Here is a 20125-nt window from a genome sequence, read left to right on the forward strand (position 1 = left end):
AAGAGCCACGCTGAATTTGTCGTTTATTTTTTTATTATTTCAAATCGAAAAATGTTTAGCTTCAATTTTTTAATTTCCTTGATCCTGAACAATGTTTGCGAACCGGGAAATGACCGGGAATTTATTTCTTGGATAGTTAATAAATAATTTGTTTTTTATATTAATTTTTTTTTCTACTTGCTCTATATTGATTTAAAATTGTGAAAAAAATTGATTGTAGACCATGTAGACAGAAAAAAGAAGAATTCAACACAAAAATTGTGAATAAAAAAACGGTTTTCTTGTTTTTTTTTTCATCTGTTTCAGTCCGTGTTCCAAGTGTGCCCACTGACCCTCGAAGAATGGGTCACCGTAATGAAGTTCTCGATTCCCGTGGTACTTCTCGACGAAACTCTTAAATTCATTGCCAGAAAGATCGCAGACGGTGAGAATCCAATTTACACCGTGCATTGGATCGTTCTGATGTGGGCCGTGTTCTTTGGACTGTTAATTATTTGCCCCATCTAAGATCATTCACGAAAAATAATTCAATTCTAATACTAGTTTAAAAACGAAGAATGCTTGTTCCTTGCGGGACGGCATTCGTCGTCGTCTTGGACTTGCAGTTGCATTTAACTCAAAAAAAAAAAAAAGAATTATTCTCCTCCTTTGACTCTGCGATTAAAAAAAAAAAACAAAACAAAAAAAACGGTCAAAGGGGGACAACAAAGCCAGCCTAAGATGAATGATTAACCGAAGTGTGTCGTAAGCCTGAAAATTTTAACCGATTTGACCGATATTTGCTACGCATGGTGTTTCTTGTTAAACAGAAAAAAAAAACAAATAGGTTAAAAATGTGCCGTTCAAGGCTCTACCATGCAGAATCGTCATCGCAAATCCAAACCAATCGACATCGAAGTCGATTTGATATTCGATATTCGATATGTATCGACTCTCCAGTGACTCCGAGCGTTTCGAGTACCCGCTCACCGTGACGAGAAGGAACGATAGATATTACATTCTTTTATACGAGTGCCTTTTAAGCATTATTAACATTAACGCTATTCGGTTCCCAGTGGGCAAAACAAAAAACAAAAATTAAGTCGTCCTATGTCGGCACTTTGTGCTAAAATAGGACGTCCTATGTTGGCACTTTGTGCTGGAATAGGACGTCCTATGTTGGCACTTTGTGCTGGAATAGGACGTCCTAGGTCGGCCCTATGTGCTAGAATAGGACGTCCCAGGTCGGCCCTACGTGCTGGAATAGGACGTCCTATGTCGGCACTATGTGCTGAAATAGGACGTCAATGGTTTTGTGTGTCCACTGGGTTTAGACAATAACCAGCCGTTGTTGATGGCGCAACATTTTTTCAACGCTTTGGCTGCAATCCTAGGCCGCTCGCTCGCTCTTTTTATTAACAAAAATTGGGTTCAAGTTAGAAACAAAAACAAACAAAACGAGATTAAAAAAAAGAAGAAAAAAGTGGTGTTACCTTACGATGTTGATTGTTTATCCTCTGTGCACGATTTCGCGTTGAGGCTCGATTCGCGCGCTTTGTCCTTTCAATTGGAGATTAATCTTTAGATGTTGACGAATAAAATAAAATAAAATGAAAATAAATGACAAAACGCGTAGTCCCAGCACACACAAAACATATATACACAGACACACATACATATACACACACAGATTATATGCATGTTCCAATCCACCGATTCTCAGCCCAAATTCCGTACGGTGATCGTGTCTTGTGTCTACATTAATTATTATTAATATTTCCAACTGCCTGCTCATACTGGATTCAGTGGAATTTGATATATATTTAAGTGTAGTTCAGATGTTAGGAATTTCTATTCTAATGTTTGCACTTGTCGCATAATATCGGATTAACGAAAAAAAAAAAAAAAAACAAAAACACAATAGTAAGATTGTTGTGTATGAATTGTAGTGAAGGAATTACATCTATTTATACATACGAATTCTTCTAGGGAATAAGAAAGAATTTTCTATGAATATTTAATTGTACATAACAAAGTAGTGATAACAATGATGTACATATTATTATGAAAGCTGTAGGAGATCTTATTCTTCTTTTTGATTATTATTATCCGTGCAGAATTTGTCATGATTTCGGTGAAATCGCTGGTGGGAAGGACAAGGGGGGTTTTGATCGAGGAACGCGTGTTAATCTAGGATGAAATTATCTGCTTGAAAATTAATAATCAGCTGTCAAATCTCTATGCTTTTTTTTTTTTTGACTATTTTTTTTCCCCCTTTTCTTTTTCTGCAACCTTCGCACTCGTCACTGGAGCTGAACTTGTTTGCTGAAGTGCCGAGATTTGTGCAGATTTTGGATTAATGTGACCCCAAACTAAAATAATCTGCATGTCTTCCCGACAAACATTTTTCGCATGCTCAATATTATAATTCTCCTTTTTTCTCCTCCTTCAGCTGCTCTTGCTTCCTAGCGCAAAGGGAAAGAAAAATAGCGGCTACATTTTTTTTTTGTTCATCTAGTTTCGAACTGTCTCTTCAGGGTCATTAAAAAGTGACTTTTTATTTTGATTTGTTTGTCTGGCAAGTTTATAGAGAGAATAGAGGATATATTCTCTAGATTATTTGTTTCTCAATTCGATACCTCCATGTTGAATGACGCGAGTAAAAAAATTAAGGATGTCCTAGAGTGCTGGAATAGGACGTCCTATGTCGGCACTTTGTGCTGGAATAGGACGTCCTATGTCGGCCCAGTGTGCTAGAATAGGGCGTCCTATGTCGGCCCAGTGTGCTGAAAGAGGACGTCCTATTTATCCCTACCTGAAAAATCCGAAAATGTCATGAAAGTCTTTTTTTAAGTGAGGAAATTTTTTTGAGAGCGTGTATAATGTTTATTTTTATTGGTATACAAAATTTAATAAGAATGATTGTTCATTTTTGCAAGTTTTGTTTGAAAATAATTTTTCTAACTGAAAATTTAACCATTCTATTTTTGGTCATAAGTTGAATGTTTTTAGTTGAAAATTCATGTATTGTTTTTTTTTTTTTTTTATTTGAAATGTCAGTGACATTTTTTTTCAGAATTTAACTTTTTTTTTTAATGAATACTTAACTACTTGGTTAAAATTTTATTAGTTGAAAACTAATTTTCTTTGTTGAAGACTCAATTTTAATTGAAAATTCCTTTCTGGTTTAAAAATGTGCTATTTTTTGTCTTATTAATTTAGAAAAAAATTGAATTCCAGTTGAATATTACATATTTTTAGTAAAAAATTAATCTTTTTGTCTGAAAATTAAATCATTCTAGTTAAAGATTTAATATTTTAGTTTAAAATTTATCTTATTTATTTATAATTAAAAAATTCTAATGGAAAACTCATCACTCCGTTTGAAAATGTAACTGTTTTTTATGTAAGTAAGTTTTTTTGGGGGGATTTTTTTTGTTAAATTCTTTTTTCTTTTTATTAACCAAAAATGTAACTTCTAATATGATATTCCATAATTTTAGTTGAAAATTCATCTCTCTGGCTGAACATTAATTTTTTGAACTGAAAATTAAATTTTTTAATTGAAAACTCCTTTTTTAATCAAAAATTCATGTATTTTGTTGAAAACTGTTGATTTTTTTCAGTAGAAAATTAATTTTCTTAGTTCAAAATTCATCTTTTTGGTTGAAAATTCAACTTTTCCAGTTAAAAATTGATCATTTTAGTGAAAATTCATCTTTTTGATTGAAAATTTCACTATTTTAGTTAAGTATTCATCATTTCAATTAAAAATTTATTTTTTTGGTTGAAAATAAAACTGCTTGGTCGAAAGTAAACTCTTCTGTTGAAAATTCATCATTCTGGTTTAAAATTGATCTATTCCAGTTCCAGATTCATAATTTTGTTGTTGAAATTTTCCACTTTGGATAAAAGAATTTTTCGTGGAAAATCAATTTTTAGATGAAAATTAAACTATTCCATTTTTTATTAAAAAAAGTAATCTTTTTAAGTTCAAAATTCAACTATTTGGTTGCAAATTCATGTATTTTGTTGAGAATTTTACTTTTTGGTAGAACCTCATCTTTCTGATTGAAATCAAGATTTTGAGTTGAAAATTCACGTTTTTGGATTAAAATTCAATTATTTTAGTTAACGATTTATCATTTTAGTTGAAAATTCATCGTTTTAGTGGCAAATTCATTTTTTTTTCAACTAAAAATTGATCTTTTTTATTTAAAAATTCAAATGTTTTGTTGAAAAATCGTCATTTTTGGTAGAAAATTAATCTTCTTGTTTTAAATTTCCAGTATTTGTTTTAAATATTCATCATTTTACATGAAAATGAATCACTTTGGTCGTCAATTTGTTATTGTGTGTTAAAAAAGACGAATTTTCAAATCAAAATATACATTTTCAAAAACATAGTTGAATTTTCTATTAAAAAAGATGTCAGTTTACTTTTTACAATCGAAATATAAATTTTTAAACAAGATAAAATTTCTCTTAAAATAGACGAATTTTTATCCAGAAAGGATTTCAGTTTATTTTTCAACACCAAAATATAAATTTTAAACGAAAAATAATTTTTTACGAAATAGGTGAATTTTTAACAAAACCGCCGTGACATTTTTATCAAAAAAAGATAAAATAATTCGACTAAAAAAGATAAAATTTTAAATAATAAAAAATGACAAATTGTCGGAAAAAAAATTTGCAAAAATTAAGTTCATTATACTAAAACAGAGAATATTAATTTCTTATTTCAACATGGAGGTATCGATTTTATTGCAGCTAGTGAATGCATAAAATGAAAGTGCTTCTTTGGAAAAAATGCGAGTTTCTGCAATGAACAATAATCAATATTTCGCACAACATGTTCAATGAAGAGTCTGACTTTAGACCATTTTTAACTTCCTAGGATCTTAAGTTCGGATTATCTCTAATAGATCAATTTTTTATTAACCAATTATTTAAAAAGTCGACATCCCACTATCGTTTACAAACATTCAATTTTTTAAAGTGCTTTTTTGCCTGGTTCAACGATTTTTTTTGTTCGTAAAAAAGTGTCTTTCTGTCTAATTGATATAAAAATTATAATAAAATCAGAAGCTAAACAGAAGGTTATACATTCCATTAGAGATTGTTTCTCAATTATGTCTACATAATTTGATTGAATTTTTAAACCCCTGTAAAAGTCTTGAGATTTTAAGGCCCAAAATTTAAAGTTCAGTTTTGATATCTTGAAATTTCATATTTTGTTGATCCGGAGTGTTGAAAGATGAGGCATAAACTATACTTTGTTTTTTTTCGATTTTAGTGGCCACTCTGAATATTCTAATTTTATCGATTCGAGTTAGTTTAGAAAGGGAATAGGAAATATTGAATTATATGAATAAAAAAATTCCGAAGGCTGTAGGTTCCTGTGGTTAAACTAATAGGATAGCAGTTTACTCGAAACATTATAGAGACTTGCTAATGCCGAAAATTGAATACAACTCGAGCATGTAAATTCACTCTGAACTTCCGAAGATGCGTGATCTAATTTTGAGCCCCAGTAAACGCAACAAGACTGACGATGGGGGTTGAGGCGTGAGTCGACCGCAACACACACAGTCGTAACATGCGACTCACAGTAGACTCATATTCTCAACTCGAATCGATTTTCCAAATTTCAGACCTCGCTAGTTTGAACTCGAATTTTTTTATGAACTTTAATGAATGTGGACACTAATTTGAGTTGGTGGGTGAAGTCGATAAACTAACATTAATATCTTTTAGAAACAATTTAAATACCCTAAGTAGTCGTTAATTTATCGAGATGAGAACACGGGATAGACAAGGGGAACCTACACCCTTCGGAATTTTTTTTTATTCATACTCTTCACAGTAAAGGAGGTGGGTGAGGAGCAAAGTGCATGAGAAGCAGAATGGGTGAGGAGCAGAGTGGGTGAGGAGCAGAGTGGGTGAGGAGAAAGTGAATTTGAAAAAGGATGAGTTACTTCGGCTAGGGAGGAGTATGAATTGAAATAAAATTTTGAGGAGTGTAGCCTCCTCTTAACAAAAATGATCACTTTTGCGAGAATAAAGTTATAATAGAATTACAGGAGTTAGTTAATTAATAATTAAGGCGTGATACTTTGGTACGGGCAAAACTGAACTTAATAGGGAAAGTGAAAATGCAGTAGCCTCTTTTTTACTAGAATTTTTCTCCGAGTAACTTTTTTTTTATGGATAGATTTGAAAAATCTGAGTATCCATAACAGCCAAGCCTCTCTCGATATCTGCCTCGGACATCAGATATTTTTAGCAGCTTTAAATGAAACTTATACATATACACGATACTTTTTTTTTTACTTAGTCCAGTTTTTGAAACGTAGTTTTAGAGCTGCCTAGACAGATTGGCAGCAGTACTGAATACGATTTATACAATTTTGAATTAAGTATAAAATTTTGAAAATTCGTAGTGTATGTTAGAATCGATAAATTAAGATTCGTAATATTTTCTGAAGAATTTTTTTAGATTTTAGGGAATATTGTATTCTGTATATTGAATATTGTATATTCTGTTTGTCCGAGGATATTTTGCGAGAGTTGGCGAGTTATTTGAAGAGAAATTTTCTATTCTACTCTGCTAAATTTAATCCCTTTTGAAAGTAGAACCCTGGCATGAACTGGTTTGTGGTGATGTTGGTTGAGGTGATAGTTCGGAGACGTGTACCTATACAACAATATAGATATGATTACGAAAAGTTTTGCCTAGTGCAGCGGTGAAAATGATTTCTTGTAACAGTTATCAAAATACCATTGTGGCTCTACGATCTGCACGAGTCCGATGTCGAATCTAAATTTATTCAACGACCTTTTACCTCTCAGCGGGATCGTTAGTGCCCGATTTAATATTGTAATTTTGTATGCAGAGCACGCATCTCTAATTGCGAGATACAGTCGAATCGGCTCTTTATCAGGCAGTTTAGTTAGTATTGTTGAAATCAATTAATTATTCAGTATCAAGATCCCTACCTAGCAAGTTCGTAAGGTGAGAATACGGGCTAATTTTATTTCTGATAAGAGGAACCTACACCTTTCGGATTTTTTTTCAAATTCATAGTCCTCTAAGTAAACGAGGTGAGTGAGGAGCAGAGTGGGTGAGGAGCAGAGTGGGTGAGGAGCGAAGTGGGTGAGGAGCGAAGTGGGTGAGGAGCAGAGAGGAGTATGAATTCAAACAAATTTTCAAAGAGTGTAGCTTCCCCTTGATGCTAGTGACTAAACAAATAATAATTTAAACAATGATAGCAATAATATTACTTTAGAATTAAGTCTGGACTGGATAAAGTTTTGTACAATGAAATGAAATGTACACAAATATCCTTTTCTAAATGATGTGCAATTATTTTGCAGATGAAATTTTTGTTCGGGGATAAATTAATAATGAGATGAATTTTTGCCTTTTCGACTAATCGTATTTTAGAGGAGATGCGATCTGTATTGTGTATATACATATTTGTATGTACTGTCACGAGATTCGTTGATGCACCAGCGAGGCTGCACGAATCTTACGCTAGCAACGATTTGTTTATTTATCATCTTATTTATCTCTAATGTACATCATGAAAAGCCAGGATTGACTGGAAATATTATAACAAGTCAAGTGAAAGTATAAGGATTATTCCTCTAGTGCATTGCCTACTTGTTATAATAAAAAATGTGTTACTAATGCCTGTTTTTTAGTCAATGATCAGCCTACTAATTAATTCGTTGCTATTTCAAATAATACATTTTTTTTTCACCTGCTGAAAATTGGAGGTGTGCTGTTTTTTATTCGAAAAAAAACGCTTGATTTTGATAGATTATTACATTTTTTGAAATTAAAATTACTCCCTTTTTTGGGAGAGATAATTGAAGCTTATGGGAGAAAAATGAAAAATACGGGGTTTCTACAAAACAGTTAAATTTTTAACTAAATAATTGCATTTTCTGCCCAAGAAATGATTTTTAAACTGAAAAAGAATAATTCATTTCAAACTAAGTGAGGAATAGTTAAATTTTAATTTAAAAAAATTGATTTTTAATCAAGAAAACTAACTTTATATCAAAAAGTTGAATTTTGGAACAAATAGTTGAATTTGAAAGCCAAATAGGCGATTAAAAAAACACAATCGGATTTGTAACAAATAGTTCAATTTTTAGTTTAATAAATTTAATTTTTAACAAAAAAAGACGGGTCTTCAACTAAAATTATGAATCTAACAAAAAAATGAAATTTTGAAAAAGAATTTCAACTTTTAACACAAAAAGATATATTTTCAACGTAAAATGTAATTGTTGATATTTCAATAAAAAAGGTTTTAATAAAAAAAAAACAGGTCTATTTAAAAAACAAAAGAGGTATTTTCTATAAAATATAAAACTTTGTAACTAAATAGTTGAATTTTCTACACAGAAAACTAATTTATTAATAAAAAAGATGGATTGTAAACATAATATATAATTTTTTAACGAAATAGTCAACTTTTTAAACAAATTAAGAGATATTTTTAATCACTAATGAAGTAGTTAAATTTCGATTTAAGAAAATTAATTTCAAATACAAAAACTGAACTTTCTACTAAACTGTTTTTAATTTTTTTCATCGATAATTGTTGAATTTTTAAACTTACAAAGATAGAATTGAAAAAATCTAATTTTCAATTAAAAAGTTAAATTTACAAACAACTTGTAAAAATTACAGTTAGAAAGTTAATTTTTAACACAAAAAAAAAAATCTAATTTTCATCAAAGGAGATCAATTTTCAACCAAAGAGATGATATTTACAACTAAAATCATGAATCTAAAAAAAAAAAGAATTTTTAAGAAAAAACCAAAAATTTCATTAAAAAAAAAGGAGAATTTTCAAGAAATAATGTAATAGTTGATAATTTACCCAAAAAAGATTTTAATTTGAAATCAAAATTAATTAAGTTTAACCGAAAAAGGCGAATTTTCAAGATAATACTTTAATTCTTAACCAAAATATATTTATTTTCAATTAAACAGTTGCATTTTTAGAACAAAATTTGTTTTCTACCCAAAAAAGACTAAGTTTCGATTAATTAAATGATTTTGTAACAAAAGATTTCAATTTCCTACAAAACAGTAGAACTTCAAACCAAATAATTGATTTTTGAACCAAAAAGATCCATTTTTGACTAAAAAAAAAGAGATTCTAAAAAAAAATACATCAATTTGTAACAGATAATTTGAATTTGATTTTTTTTACAAAAGAGTTAGATTTTCATCCCGAAAGTATGAATTTTCAATCAAAAGTTTATTTTTTAACAAAAAATTGAGTTTTCAACCAAATAATTAAATTTACTTTTAAAAAATTAATTTATAACAACACAAAAACAAAGTTTTTTCAAATTAGTTTAATTTTCAACCAAAGAGATACATTTTTTAAATAAGCAAGATTAATTTCTAATAAATATTTTCATAAAAAAAAAACTAATTTTCTACAAAATAGGTTGAATTTTCAAGCCAAAAAGACGAATTTTCTAAAAAAAAATGTTGAATTTTAAACCCCAAAAATGTGAATTTTTACTAAAAAAGTTAAATTTCAACCAAATATAATATTTGAACTAAAATCATGAATTAAAAAAAATTAAAATGACAACTAAAATTGATGAATTGCAAACAAAAAATGTAATAGTTGATATTTCATTCAAAAAATATTTTTATTTTAAATCTAAACAAGTTAAATTTAACCGGAAAATACGATTTTTCAACAAAATGCATCAATTTTGCAACCAAAAAGTTAAATATTTTACCAGGAGGATTGGTTTCTAAGTAATACCGACGAATTGCTAAAAAAATAGTTTAATTTTGAAAAAAATTAAATAAAATTGTATTTTAATTGGATTATATATATATATATTTAAATTTTTTTTTATTAAATGTGAATTTTAAAAAAATTAAACAAAATGATAAACATTGAACTAAAAAAAGTCAAATTTTTTAAATTTGATTTCGCTTTTAGCTCAATTTTGTTCAGTTGTTTTTTTAACTTAGCTGTCTATATATTTTTTTCTATTTCTAAAAATCAAATTTTCCAAGCGTGCCCAAGTTTGTATTGAAATTTAAAGAAAAATGTATACATCCACTGAAAATGAACTTCAATACAGTTCTGAAATAACTTGCCTCCGATTTTATTGGCGCTGGAGTTGATCCTTTCGTTTGAATTTTCCGCTTTCGTGCGCTCTATCTTCTCGTCTATGCAATGATTGAAGTTTGGAATTTTCGAATAACCAGAATCGTAAATTTTTCTCAAATTGGAGGGAAAAATCGAATTTTGTTGGGAAAATAGTATTGAAATTCGGAAAAAAATCCTGAACAAGATCTAATAAAACATTTTTTAAGTTTTTAACTTTTTAAGTTTTTTTTATTATATTTTTTTTACATATTTAGGGGAGACAATCCTACAGTCGATAATCATTAATTAAAAGCACAAATATACATAAAATAATTTATTTAAATTTTTAATTATTAACGCATATAGTTTTTGCAACTCTTAAGTCAATCGAATAAATTATTTTACATAAATTACTATTTTTAAGTAATAATTATCAACTGTAGACTTGTCGCCTCTATTTAAATATTTTGAAATCATTTTATTTTATTTTTTCGAAAATCGATTTTGGATTCTGTAATTCCAGGCTCAAGATTTGAATAATTTTAATAAGGCTCGTTACAAAAGGTTCATCCTAAAACTGAAAAGTTTTTATTGCAATGCGTGCGTAGTTAATTTACAGATCAGGGGTCACATAAAAAAAAATTCTTTGCCATCTGAATCAAACTTTAATGTTTTCACAATACCTCAATTATCGATGTTAGTAAATGGTTTTATGTTTTTCTCAAAATCTTATTGTTTTCAGTTTGCATGATCAGGGATGTAAGTCTAGGTAATTGTTTATTTAATAAATGTCTTTTACTATTTTCAATTTAAAAAAATGATTTTGTTTTGTTTTATTTTCTAATTCTTAAATCTAAATGGAACCTTTTTCGAATTATTTTTGACTTACATCTCTGCAATAAATTCATTAAATGTTAAATATATAGATAAAAGTCCTGAATCGCAAAATTATCCAAAAGTTGACCCCGATCGTAGCTTTACGTTTTTATTTTCGCTCTAATCCCTGCCTGCTGATCTGTTAGTCCACTCAGTCCAAGAAGGATGATTTGGAGTTCGTTTCTCTGGATTTAAAAGGTAGAGTATATTTATTTATTATTTATTTATTTATTATGACAGTTTTTTTTATCGCTTTTTAAATTTTGGTTTGTAATATTCTTTTATATTTACATCAGGGGAGACTTTTCTACAGTGGATAATGGAGCCTAAAATGGATGATTGATATTAAAAAATACTAATATTAGTTAAATAATTAATTTTATTATATTTATAGTTAAGAGACTATACGCGTTTATAAATTAAAATTGAAATCTAGGGACACTTTTTTTTAGCTTAATTTTTAACGAGCAGCAATTTTTTTTAGCAAAAAACACGAAATTTAAAAAAAATATATTAATTTACATGTAAATTCTTAAATTTTCTACTAAATTGTTTAATTTTTTTGGCCGAAAATACGGAAAATACATTTTGAATGGGGAAATATTAATTTTTAATCGGAAAGTTGCATTTTTAACAAAAAAGGGGAATTTTATACAAACAGAACTTTCAACCAATCAGTTGAATTTTTAACAAAAAAGTTAAAAAAATTAATTTGTAACCAAGAAAAAAAACTAATTTTTAACCATAAATTAAGGTTTCAAGTTTCACCCGAGAAGCGGATTTTTCAACCTAAAAAGATGTTTTTTTCGACGAAAAATGCGATAGTTGATATTTCAAACAAAAAGGATTTTAATTTGAATTAAAAAACCTTTGAATGTAATCAAAAAAATTTTTTTTTCTACAAAAGAGCCGAACAGTGAAATTTTCAACAACAAAAAATTATTTTTAACACTGAAGATTAATACTTCTAAAAAAGATAAGTTCTGAACAAAATGCATATATTTTCAACAAAATGGTTGAGTTTTGAACCAAGAATTTATTTATATAAATTGTTAGTCCAAATTTTACTTCACTACATTTTATTTTATATTTTTTCCTTTCTGAATGTTTGTAGCTAAATAGTTGAATTTTTTAATGAAAAAATAGAAATTTTTAACCAATAATGGAATAGATAAACTTTTATTCAAGGGAATTAATTTTTAAATGAAGAAAAACGAATTTTAGACAAAACAGTTGGATTTTCAAAATAATAAGTTAAATTTTCAGTTGAAAAAGTTAATTTGTAACAACAAGAAAACGATTATTCTAGATAATGTATCAATTTAAAACCAAATAGTTGATTTTTTAACCAAGAAAAAAATTTTTTATCAGAATAAATTAATCTTCAACAAATTACATAAATTGTTAGTCTAAATTAAATTTTATTATATTTTAGTTTATATTTTTTCGTTTCAAAATTTGTTAAACTAAATAGTTGCATTTTTTAACTAAAAGTATATATTTTTAACCAATAATGGAATAGATAAATATTTATTTAAAGGAATTAATTTTTAATAAATAAAGAAACGATTTTTATAGAAAATAGTTCAATTTTCAGTTGTAAACATTAATTTGTTTAAAAAAAAAGAACGAATTTTCAACTAAAAAATGAACTTCTAAGAAATTATTGAAACTTTCAACCTGAGAGAGAAATTTTCAATGTAAAAATATGTATTTTCAATGAAAAATGTAATAGTTGATATTTTAAGAAAAAGATTTTAATTTAAACTAAAAAAGCTTTAGATTTAACCAACAAAATCAAATATTCTAGAAAATACATAACCCAAAGTAGATTTTTTAACGAAGAACATTAATTTTCCAAGCAAGAAAATTAATTTTTTTACCAAGAAAGATAAATCTTTAATAAATTACATAACTTTTAAACCAAATAGTTTAATTTCTATTATAAAAGAAGAGTTTAAAAAAAATTGCATACATTTTCAACTAAATGGTTCGAACAGTGAATTAATTTGTGATGCAAAGAATGATTTTTCTACAAAACAGTTTAAATATATACCGAATTGTTGAAATTTGCAGGACGAATTGTCTACCAATCCGTTAAATTTTCAACAAAATAGCTAAATTTTCATTTAAAAAAATTACATTTCAACGAAAAAAGAAGAAATTTTCAACTAAAATTATAATTTTTACCAAAAAAGTAAACATTTAAGAACAAATTACATATATTTTAAACTAAATAGTTCAATTTTTCAACTAAAAAATGGTTAAGTTTAAACAAAAAAGGCAATATTCAAATTTTTATTCAGAAGAATTAATTTTAAATAAAAAAAAAGTAATAATTTTTTACAAAAATGTATGATGTTGTAACCAACAAAAATAAGTTTACTACGTCATACTTCTTTTCTCAACTAGAAAAGATGAATTTTCTACCAAAAACCTTTATTTTTAAACCCCCAAAAAATTGATTTTCAACCCAAAAAGACGACTTTTCAAACAAAATACATAAAATTTAAACCAAATGGTTCAATTCGCTATCAAATTATTTTGTTTTCTACAAAAAAGTAGAATTTTCAATGATCCATTTGAATTAAAAAAAATTGACCTTTAAAGTAATAAAATTAACTTTTAACAAAAAAAAAAAAAAACAACAAAAAACGGATTTTGAATTAAAAATTAATTTTTTTTATAACATTAAAATTTTCAGCTAATTAATTAAATTTTCAACAAAACAGTAGCATATTTAAGTAAAAAAAAACGATATTTCAGAAAATGAATAAATTTTCAACTAATTAGTTCAATTTTCTACTTAATTATTTAATTTTCCAGCAAAAAATACGAAATTTCTACAAAGCAGTTGAATTTTCAATAAAATGGTTATTTTAAACAGGAACAGATTAAGTTTTAACTCGACAGTTGTATTTTTAATAAACAAAAACGTGAAACTTTTATAGATAGAGATTAATTTTCAACTCAAAACGATGAATGTTAGACAAAATAGTTGAATTTTTAATTAAAAAAAAATTTGACAAGATAAAATAATGCAATCAAGTTGTTCAATTTTCAAACAAAAAGACGAATTCTCACATAGGAAATATCACTTTCAAATTTTTTTTTTCAATTTTCAACAAAATTCTTGAATTTTGAACAAACTCTTTTAATTTTGAACTACATAGTACAATTTTTAATCAAATAAGATGAATTCCTGACCAAAATTTTAATAGTATACTTTTGAACCGAAAAATATGAAATTCAACCAAAAAAATAAAATTTTGTATTTCGAATTTTGCAATTTTTGGTTAAGACACTATTTTTTTCATTTGGAATTTTTATCAATTTTACTAGCTATTATTCAATTGAATTATAAGAAATGCCAGTTACACTAATTAATTACTTGTATTCTTAAAAAATTGAGAACTTTTTTAAATTAACTTTTTTTTACTTAATTTTTTGATCGATGATTTGGGAACCTTTCAATTATTAAAATTATTTCTACTGTAAAAGAAAGGTCCAAAAATCTAATCAAATCCTCAACGTTTTTTTAAAATGATTAAAAATTAAAATGTTTTTATCTTACTTTGGACATAAAATTGGATTCTTTAAAATAAATGAAATGCTCTAAATTTACCAAATTTGATCATTTTTTTCTCAATAAAAATAATGAATAAAGAATGTAAAAATAAAAATAGCATAATTAATTTTTCCAATAGGGCCAAGGGAAACCCTTCTACAGTGGATAACACAACCTAAAGTGAATAATCATAAATTAGAGTACAGATAAAAGAAAAAGAATTGATTTTAATTTCAATTTATAAACACGTATATTTTCTTAACTAGTAATTAAATTAAAGTAATTATTTTTCATTTATCTGTATTTTTAATTAATAATTATCCATTTTAGGGAGATTTTCCTTAGATAGTTGAAATGGCACAGTTGTTTGAAAGTTGGTCCGTTTAATGTAAATTTAATCGAAATTTGTCTTTAGAATTTGCGGGAGTTTTAATGGGAATGAATGGATGCATTAATGGAATTTAGGAAGATTAATTAGAATAGGTTCAATTCGTTACTGCAATTTATTTTCGAGCTCTGAGCAATTATTAATGCTCTTTTACATTTACGGATCAAATTAACTGATTGAAGTAGGAAGATTAAGGTTTTAAAATAGATTAAAATTATTATTATAAATTATTCTAATTATCTATAAAGATACTCATTAAACTTTTTTTTCATGCAATAACCAAAATTTATCATTTTTTCACAGCTTCAGATATTTTCTCATCTCTTTAAGAAAAAAAATATTGTTTATTTTAGAAACGGGTTGCAAAATTAAAATATAACATTTTTTTGACATTTCCTATATAGATAATATCAAAATTTGAAGTTTGTTTTAAAATAAAAAATTATCAGATTTGAATTTAAAGTTCACTGAATACAAAAATATTTATAATTATTTATAAATTTTTCCTTTCAGTTTTATGTGGTTACTTATCAAAATGTTATGTAAAAATTGTATTCGACCATCAACCGAGAATTATATTAAAAATATTTTAGGAACAGATTTTTTTTGGGTTCAAATATTTTGGAATGATACTTTAAGGTTTTTGAGTTATTATTGTTTATCTTGAAGATGAGCGCAAAAGAATATTTAAAATACGTAAAAAATATATTCAATTTTACCTTTATGTAAATCAAATAGGGAGATTTTCTTTGCTTCTTAATGCAATTTTTGTAAATTCTTAAATTCTTTTAAATGCTCTAAAATAAATAGAAATTTATTTGAATACCCTTAAATTAACGAAAATTCTCTTAAATTTAATAAAATCCCCTTGAATTTCTATGAAATAGTACGAATTTCTTAAAATCCCTCTAAATTTCATAGAATATTTTAGAATTTTCTTTGATTCCGTGAAATTACATTAAATCCCCAGAAATTTGTTTAAACTATGCGAAATTCTGTCAAATTTCTATTAAATTCTATCTGTTTCCCTTGAATTATATAAAATCCGCAATAATTTGCATGAATTCTGTGAACTTCTGCCGAATTCCCTTAGATTACCTTATATTAGAATATATTCCTTTAAATTCCGTCGAATTTATTTGAATTAACCTGAATCCTCTCGAATTCACTTGAATTTCGCTAGATTTAACTGAATTCCAGAGAATTTACTAGAATTATCTGTTATTTTGTGGAATTCCGTTTAATTCCATTGAACTTACCTAAATTTCTTTGAATTTTGTGAAATTATATTGAACTCACTTGAATTCTTCTAAATTCCATCGAATTTTTTTTTATTTAATCTGCTTTCACTCGAATTTGCTTCAATGTTAATAAAATTAGTCTGAATTCCCACAAATTTACTTGAATTTCGCCAAATTTCAGTGAATTCCGGAGAATTGACTGTAATTCTCAATTTATTTCAGTTCCTCAAAATTGTATCGAATTGACTGTAATTCTCTTTAATTCCGTCAAATTCGTCTTAATTCCACTTAATAATGTGAAATTCTGTCAAATTTCTTTAAATTCGCTGTAATTTCTACGAATTCGTTTTAATTTCTGTAAATTCTATAGAATTCTTTTTCATTCCGTCAAATTCCAGTGAATTCTGTGAAATTCTATCAAATTTCCTTAATTACGCCAGAATTGCCATGAATTCATGTGAATTTCTCTGAATTCCAAAGAAATGATTAAAACCATCTTTAATTCCTTCAAATCCGCTTAAATTTCCTTGAATTCGCCTGAATCCCCTCGAATTCGCCTAAATTCACTTTAAGTTCCTTGAGTTTCTATGAATTTCCTTCGAATTCCTCTGAACAAACCTTAAAAAAGATTGTTTTTAACTCTGTTCAAGCTATTAGTAAAATAAATTAATATCTTTTTTATCGAGATCCTTTATTTCTTTTAGTTAAAACGAATTCTACATCCATTTATAGCAGAATTAGCAATTAAAAGAAAAAGAAGATTGTAATTATTTCAAATGAAATTAATTCAAAAACCTTAATGTATCATTTTAAAAGAAATACTAGCCTGGAGATGATAGTCGTATTCGAATTCGGTACGAAAAACTAAATACCAGTGTCATTTGATCATAATATAAAATGTTATAATTTTCTGAAGGAAAGTTCAAAATGCCTAAAGCTTTGCGCCAGTTCGAATTCCAGAACCTTTTCCGAGATCCACCGCTTGAATTGTGAATCACGAAAAGAATCAGAGGTGGTGAGCTTGCGATTTCTACTGACACGCTATGCGACTAACGAGCCAGTATGGGCACAACGTGAGCAAATAATCCACGCAGATATTTCGCCAGCTTTTCGAGCTTTTTGCTTAGTTAAAAAAAAAGGAGACACGGTAAATACAGTCCGTGATGATAGGTCCCCGACATTTTTAAAATGGATATTGTGCCAATCAGAAAAAAATACTCTTGAACCAAAAAAAACAGCTTTCTTGGCTGCACAAGAAAATTTTGTTAAATCAAACAAATTTTTGTTAATTTTGCCCTAACCAAAAATGTTTGGCTATAACAACGAACGCATTTGGTTGGGTCAACCAAATATTTTCTTGTTTATATTATGACTGTATTCTATGTTTGATTTTCTGAATGTCACATCTGACAATCTGTCACGTTAGTAATTATTTGTTATTATACTCGGCGGCTATTATACTAAACGCGACACACCGACTGAACGTGCCAGAGAGCTGTATACTGACCAAACGCTACAGACAGTTGCACACTGACCAAAGACTACATAGAGCTGCACACTGACCAAAATTGACATGGAGTTGCACACTGACCAAAATTGACATGGAGTTGCACACTGAGCAACTGCGATAGAGAGTTATATACTGACCAAACGGTACGGACTGAACGCACAGTGGCCAAATGCGATAGAGAGCTGCAGACTGACCTAACGTTACAGAGGGTTTTACACTGACCAAACGTTACAGAGAGCTTCACACTGACCAAACGCGACAGAGAGCCGTACATGGACCAAACGCTACAGAGAGCTGTATAATGATCAAACGCTACATGGAGCTACTGACCAAACGTTACAGAGAGCTGCACACTGACCAATCGCGACAGAGAGCTGTACATAGACCAAACACTACATAGGGCTGCACACTGACCAAACGCTACGGACCGAACGCTACGGACCGAACGCACAGTGTCTAAATGCGATAGAGAGCTGCAGACTGACCAAACGTTACAGAGAGCTTCACACTGACCAAACGCGACAGAGAGCCGTACATGGACCAAACGCTACAGAGAGCTGTATAATGATCAAACGCTACATGGAGCTACTGTCCAAACGTTACAGAGAGCTGCACACTGACCAAACGCGACAGAGAGCTGTACATAGACCAAACGCTACAGAGAGCTGTATAATGATTAAAAGCTACATGGAGTTACTGACCGAACGTTACAGAGAGCTGTACACTGACCAATCTTGACAGGAAGCTGTACACTTACCAAACACTACATGAAAAGTTGCACACTGACCAACCGCTACAGACAGCTGTACACTGATCAAATGCAACAGAGAGCTGCGGACTGAACAGACTCGACAGGTAGCTGCACTCTGACCAAATACGACATAGAGCTGCACACTGACCGAACCAACACGATAAAGAGGTGTTCACTGACCAAACTTGACGTGGAGCTGTATGGCAAGGAGGCATCAAATTATAAAGCCGTCAAATGTAATAACATGTAATTGACCACGTTACATACTGTCATACCCTTAAAAAATTTTCGGGGACCTTTTAGGCCATACCATCTCTCCTCTGTGGCTTCCGGGTTCATATGCCACTAGAGATAAACCAGTTGACCATGTGTTCACAGTGGCACCACCCGTCAAGCCGACGAAGTAAGATCCAAGCCGACGCTAGATTCGGCACCTGCAACCACAGGAGATAACATATCGTCATCGACACCTGCATCTCCGGGGCATGGTTGGAATCAATTTGCGAAAACCAATCCCTCAAAACCATCTCCTCGTCGTTAATGACGATTCTTCCAGACTGATTGATGTCCCACGAGTTGTGCTGGAAGAGACAAAGATACAAAAAGAGAGAGATTTAACAACAAGAGAGAGAGAAAGAAAGAGAGAGAGAAATTCCAATTTTTATCTTTGGCATCAGCAAATGAAGACTTCTTCTTGTTTGGAACGCTGGCAATATCAACAAATCAACATCCCTCGAAGAGACCTTCTTCAGCCCTTCTTCATCCTATTCCATTCCCTGCTCTCTTTTTCTCTCTTTCTCTCCAAATAAATATCACCGGGCCTTACCAAGTGGTGATACAAGCAAAGACTCTCGTTGTTCAAGGACCAAGAAGGGGCCGACCTACTATTTCATTAGAAATAAGTGCACCAAGAAAGTTAATCGAGGGAAAACAAACATAAAAGACAAAAAATTCTACAAAGTTAAAAAAAAATTTAATTGAGGCCTTCGTAAACATAGGAAATTGATAGTTTCTAATAATACATATGTGAAACACTCTCTTTCAGAGTAATAAACTTGAAGATATTTCGCATCTTAGTTATATCCATGTGTTATAAAATGATTGTATCACCTATTGTATTGTAATACTAAGTTTAATTATCTATATACTGTGTATCATGGTTTAGATAAAATTGAATTTTGGTCGCAGGATTATTTTTTCAACAGAGATCTTGATGGTTCTTTCCCAAGGTTAGGGCAAAATCTAGGCATGGGCGATCTCGATTCGATTATTTCAAACCGATTAATCGAATGAGTATTTCAAATGATTTCGAGGAAAATTGAGAGATTTTAAAGGATTCATATCGACTAATCGAAAAAATCGAATCTTCAATTTTAAAAAACACGTTACACTTTTTTGAGAATCGCCCGTCCCTAGCGACATCGAATTAGTCCTTGTTTTCAAGGTGCGTTAATAAATTTTTGGTGCTTTTGACAAAACACTTCAATCATCCTCTCTATTGTGTTACAGTGGGCGAGGAGGTGGTCGACAAGTGCTAAAACCAACACACACTTCCATGCCAATTATTGAACACTCAAATACTTCAGACTTGCAAGGAAGATAACTCGCCTCATGATTGATAACTGATAATTGCAGAAACACGATAACCCAAGAATACTCGCCGT

The 20125-nt window shown here is 29.0% G+C and overlaps 1 protein-coding gene across 4 annotated transcripts in view; it reads left to right on the forward strand.

Moving 5' to 3' along the window:
- The window catches only part of LOC117181449 (calcium-transporting ATPase sarcoplasmic/endoplasmic reticulum type), a 145458-nt gene extending 125917 nt beyond the window's left edge, over positions 1-19541 (forward strand). For 3 of the 4 annotated variants that reach the window (XM_033374106.1, XM_033374107.1, XM_033374108.1), the window contains exon 13: positions 307-1596. In XM_033374106.1, coding sequence (XP_033229997.1) covers positions 307-507 — 201 coding nt within the window. In that variant the 3' untranslated portion in view covers positions 508-1596. Of the gene's footprint in view, positions 1-306; positions 1597-18839 lie in introns of those variants that run through there. The other variant, XM_033374109.1, reaches the window with a different exon arrangement.
- Positions 19542-20125: the final 584 nt, after the last annotated feature.

The sequence above is a fragment of the Belonocnema kinseyi genome, chromosome 10 (genome assembly GCF_010883055.1).
Source record: "Belonocnema kinseyi isolate 2016_QV_RU_SX_M_011 chromosome 10, B_treatae_v1, whole genome shotgun sequence".
Classification (NCBI taxonomy): Eukaryota; Metazoa; Arthropoda; class Insecta; order Hymenoptera; family Cynipidae; genus Belonocnema; species Belonocnema kinseyi.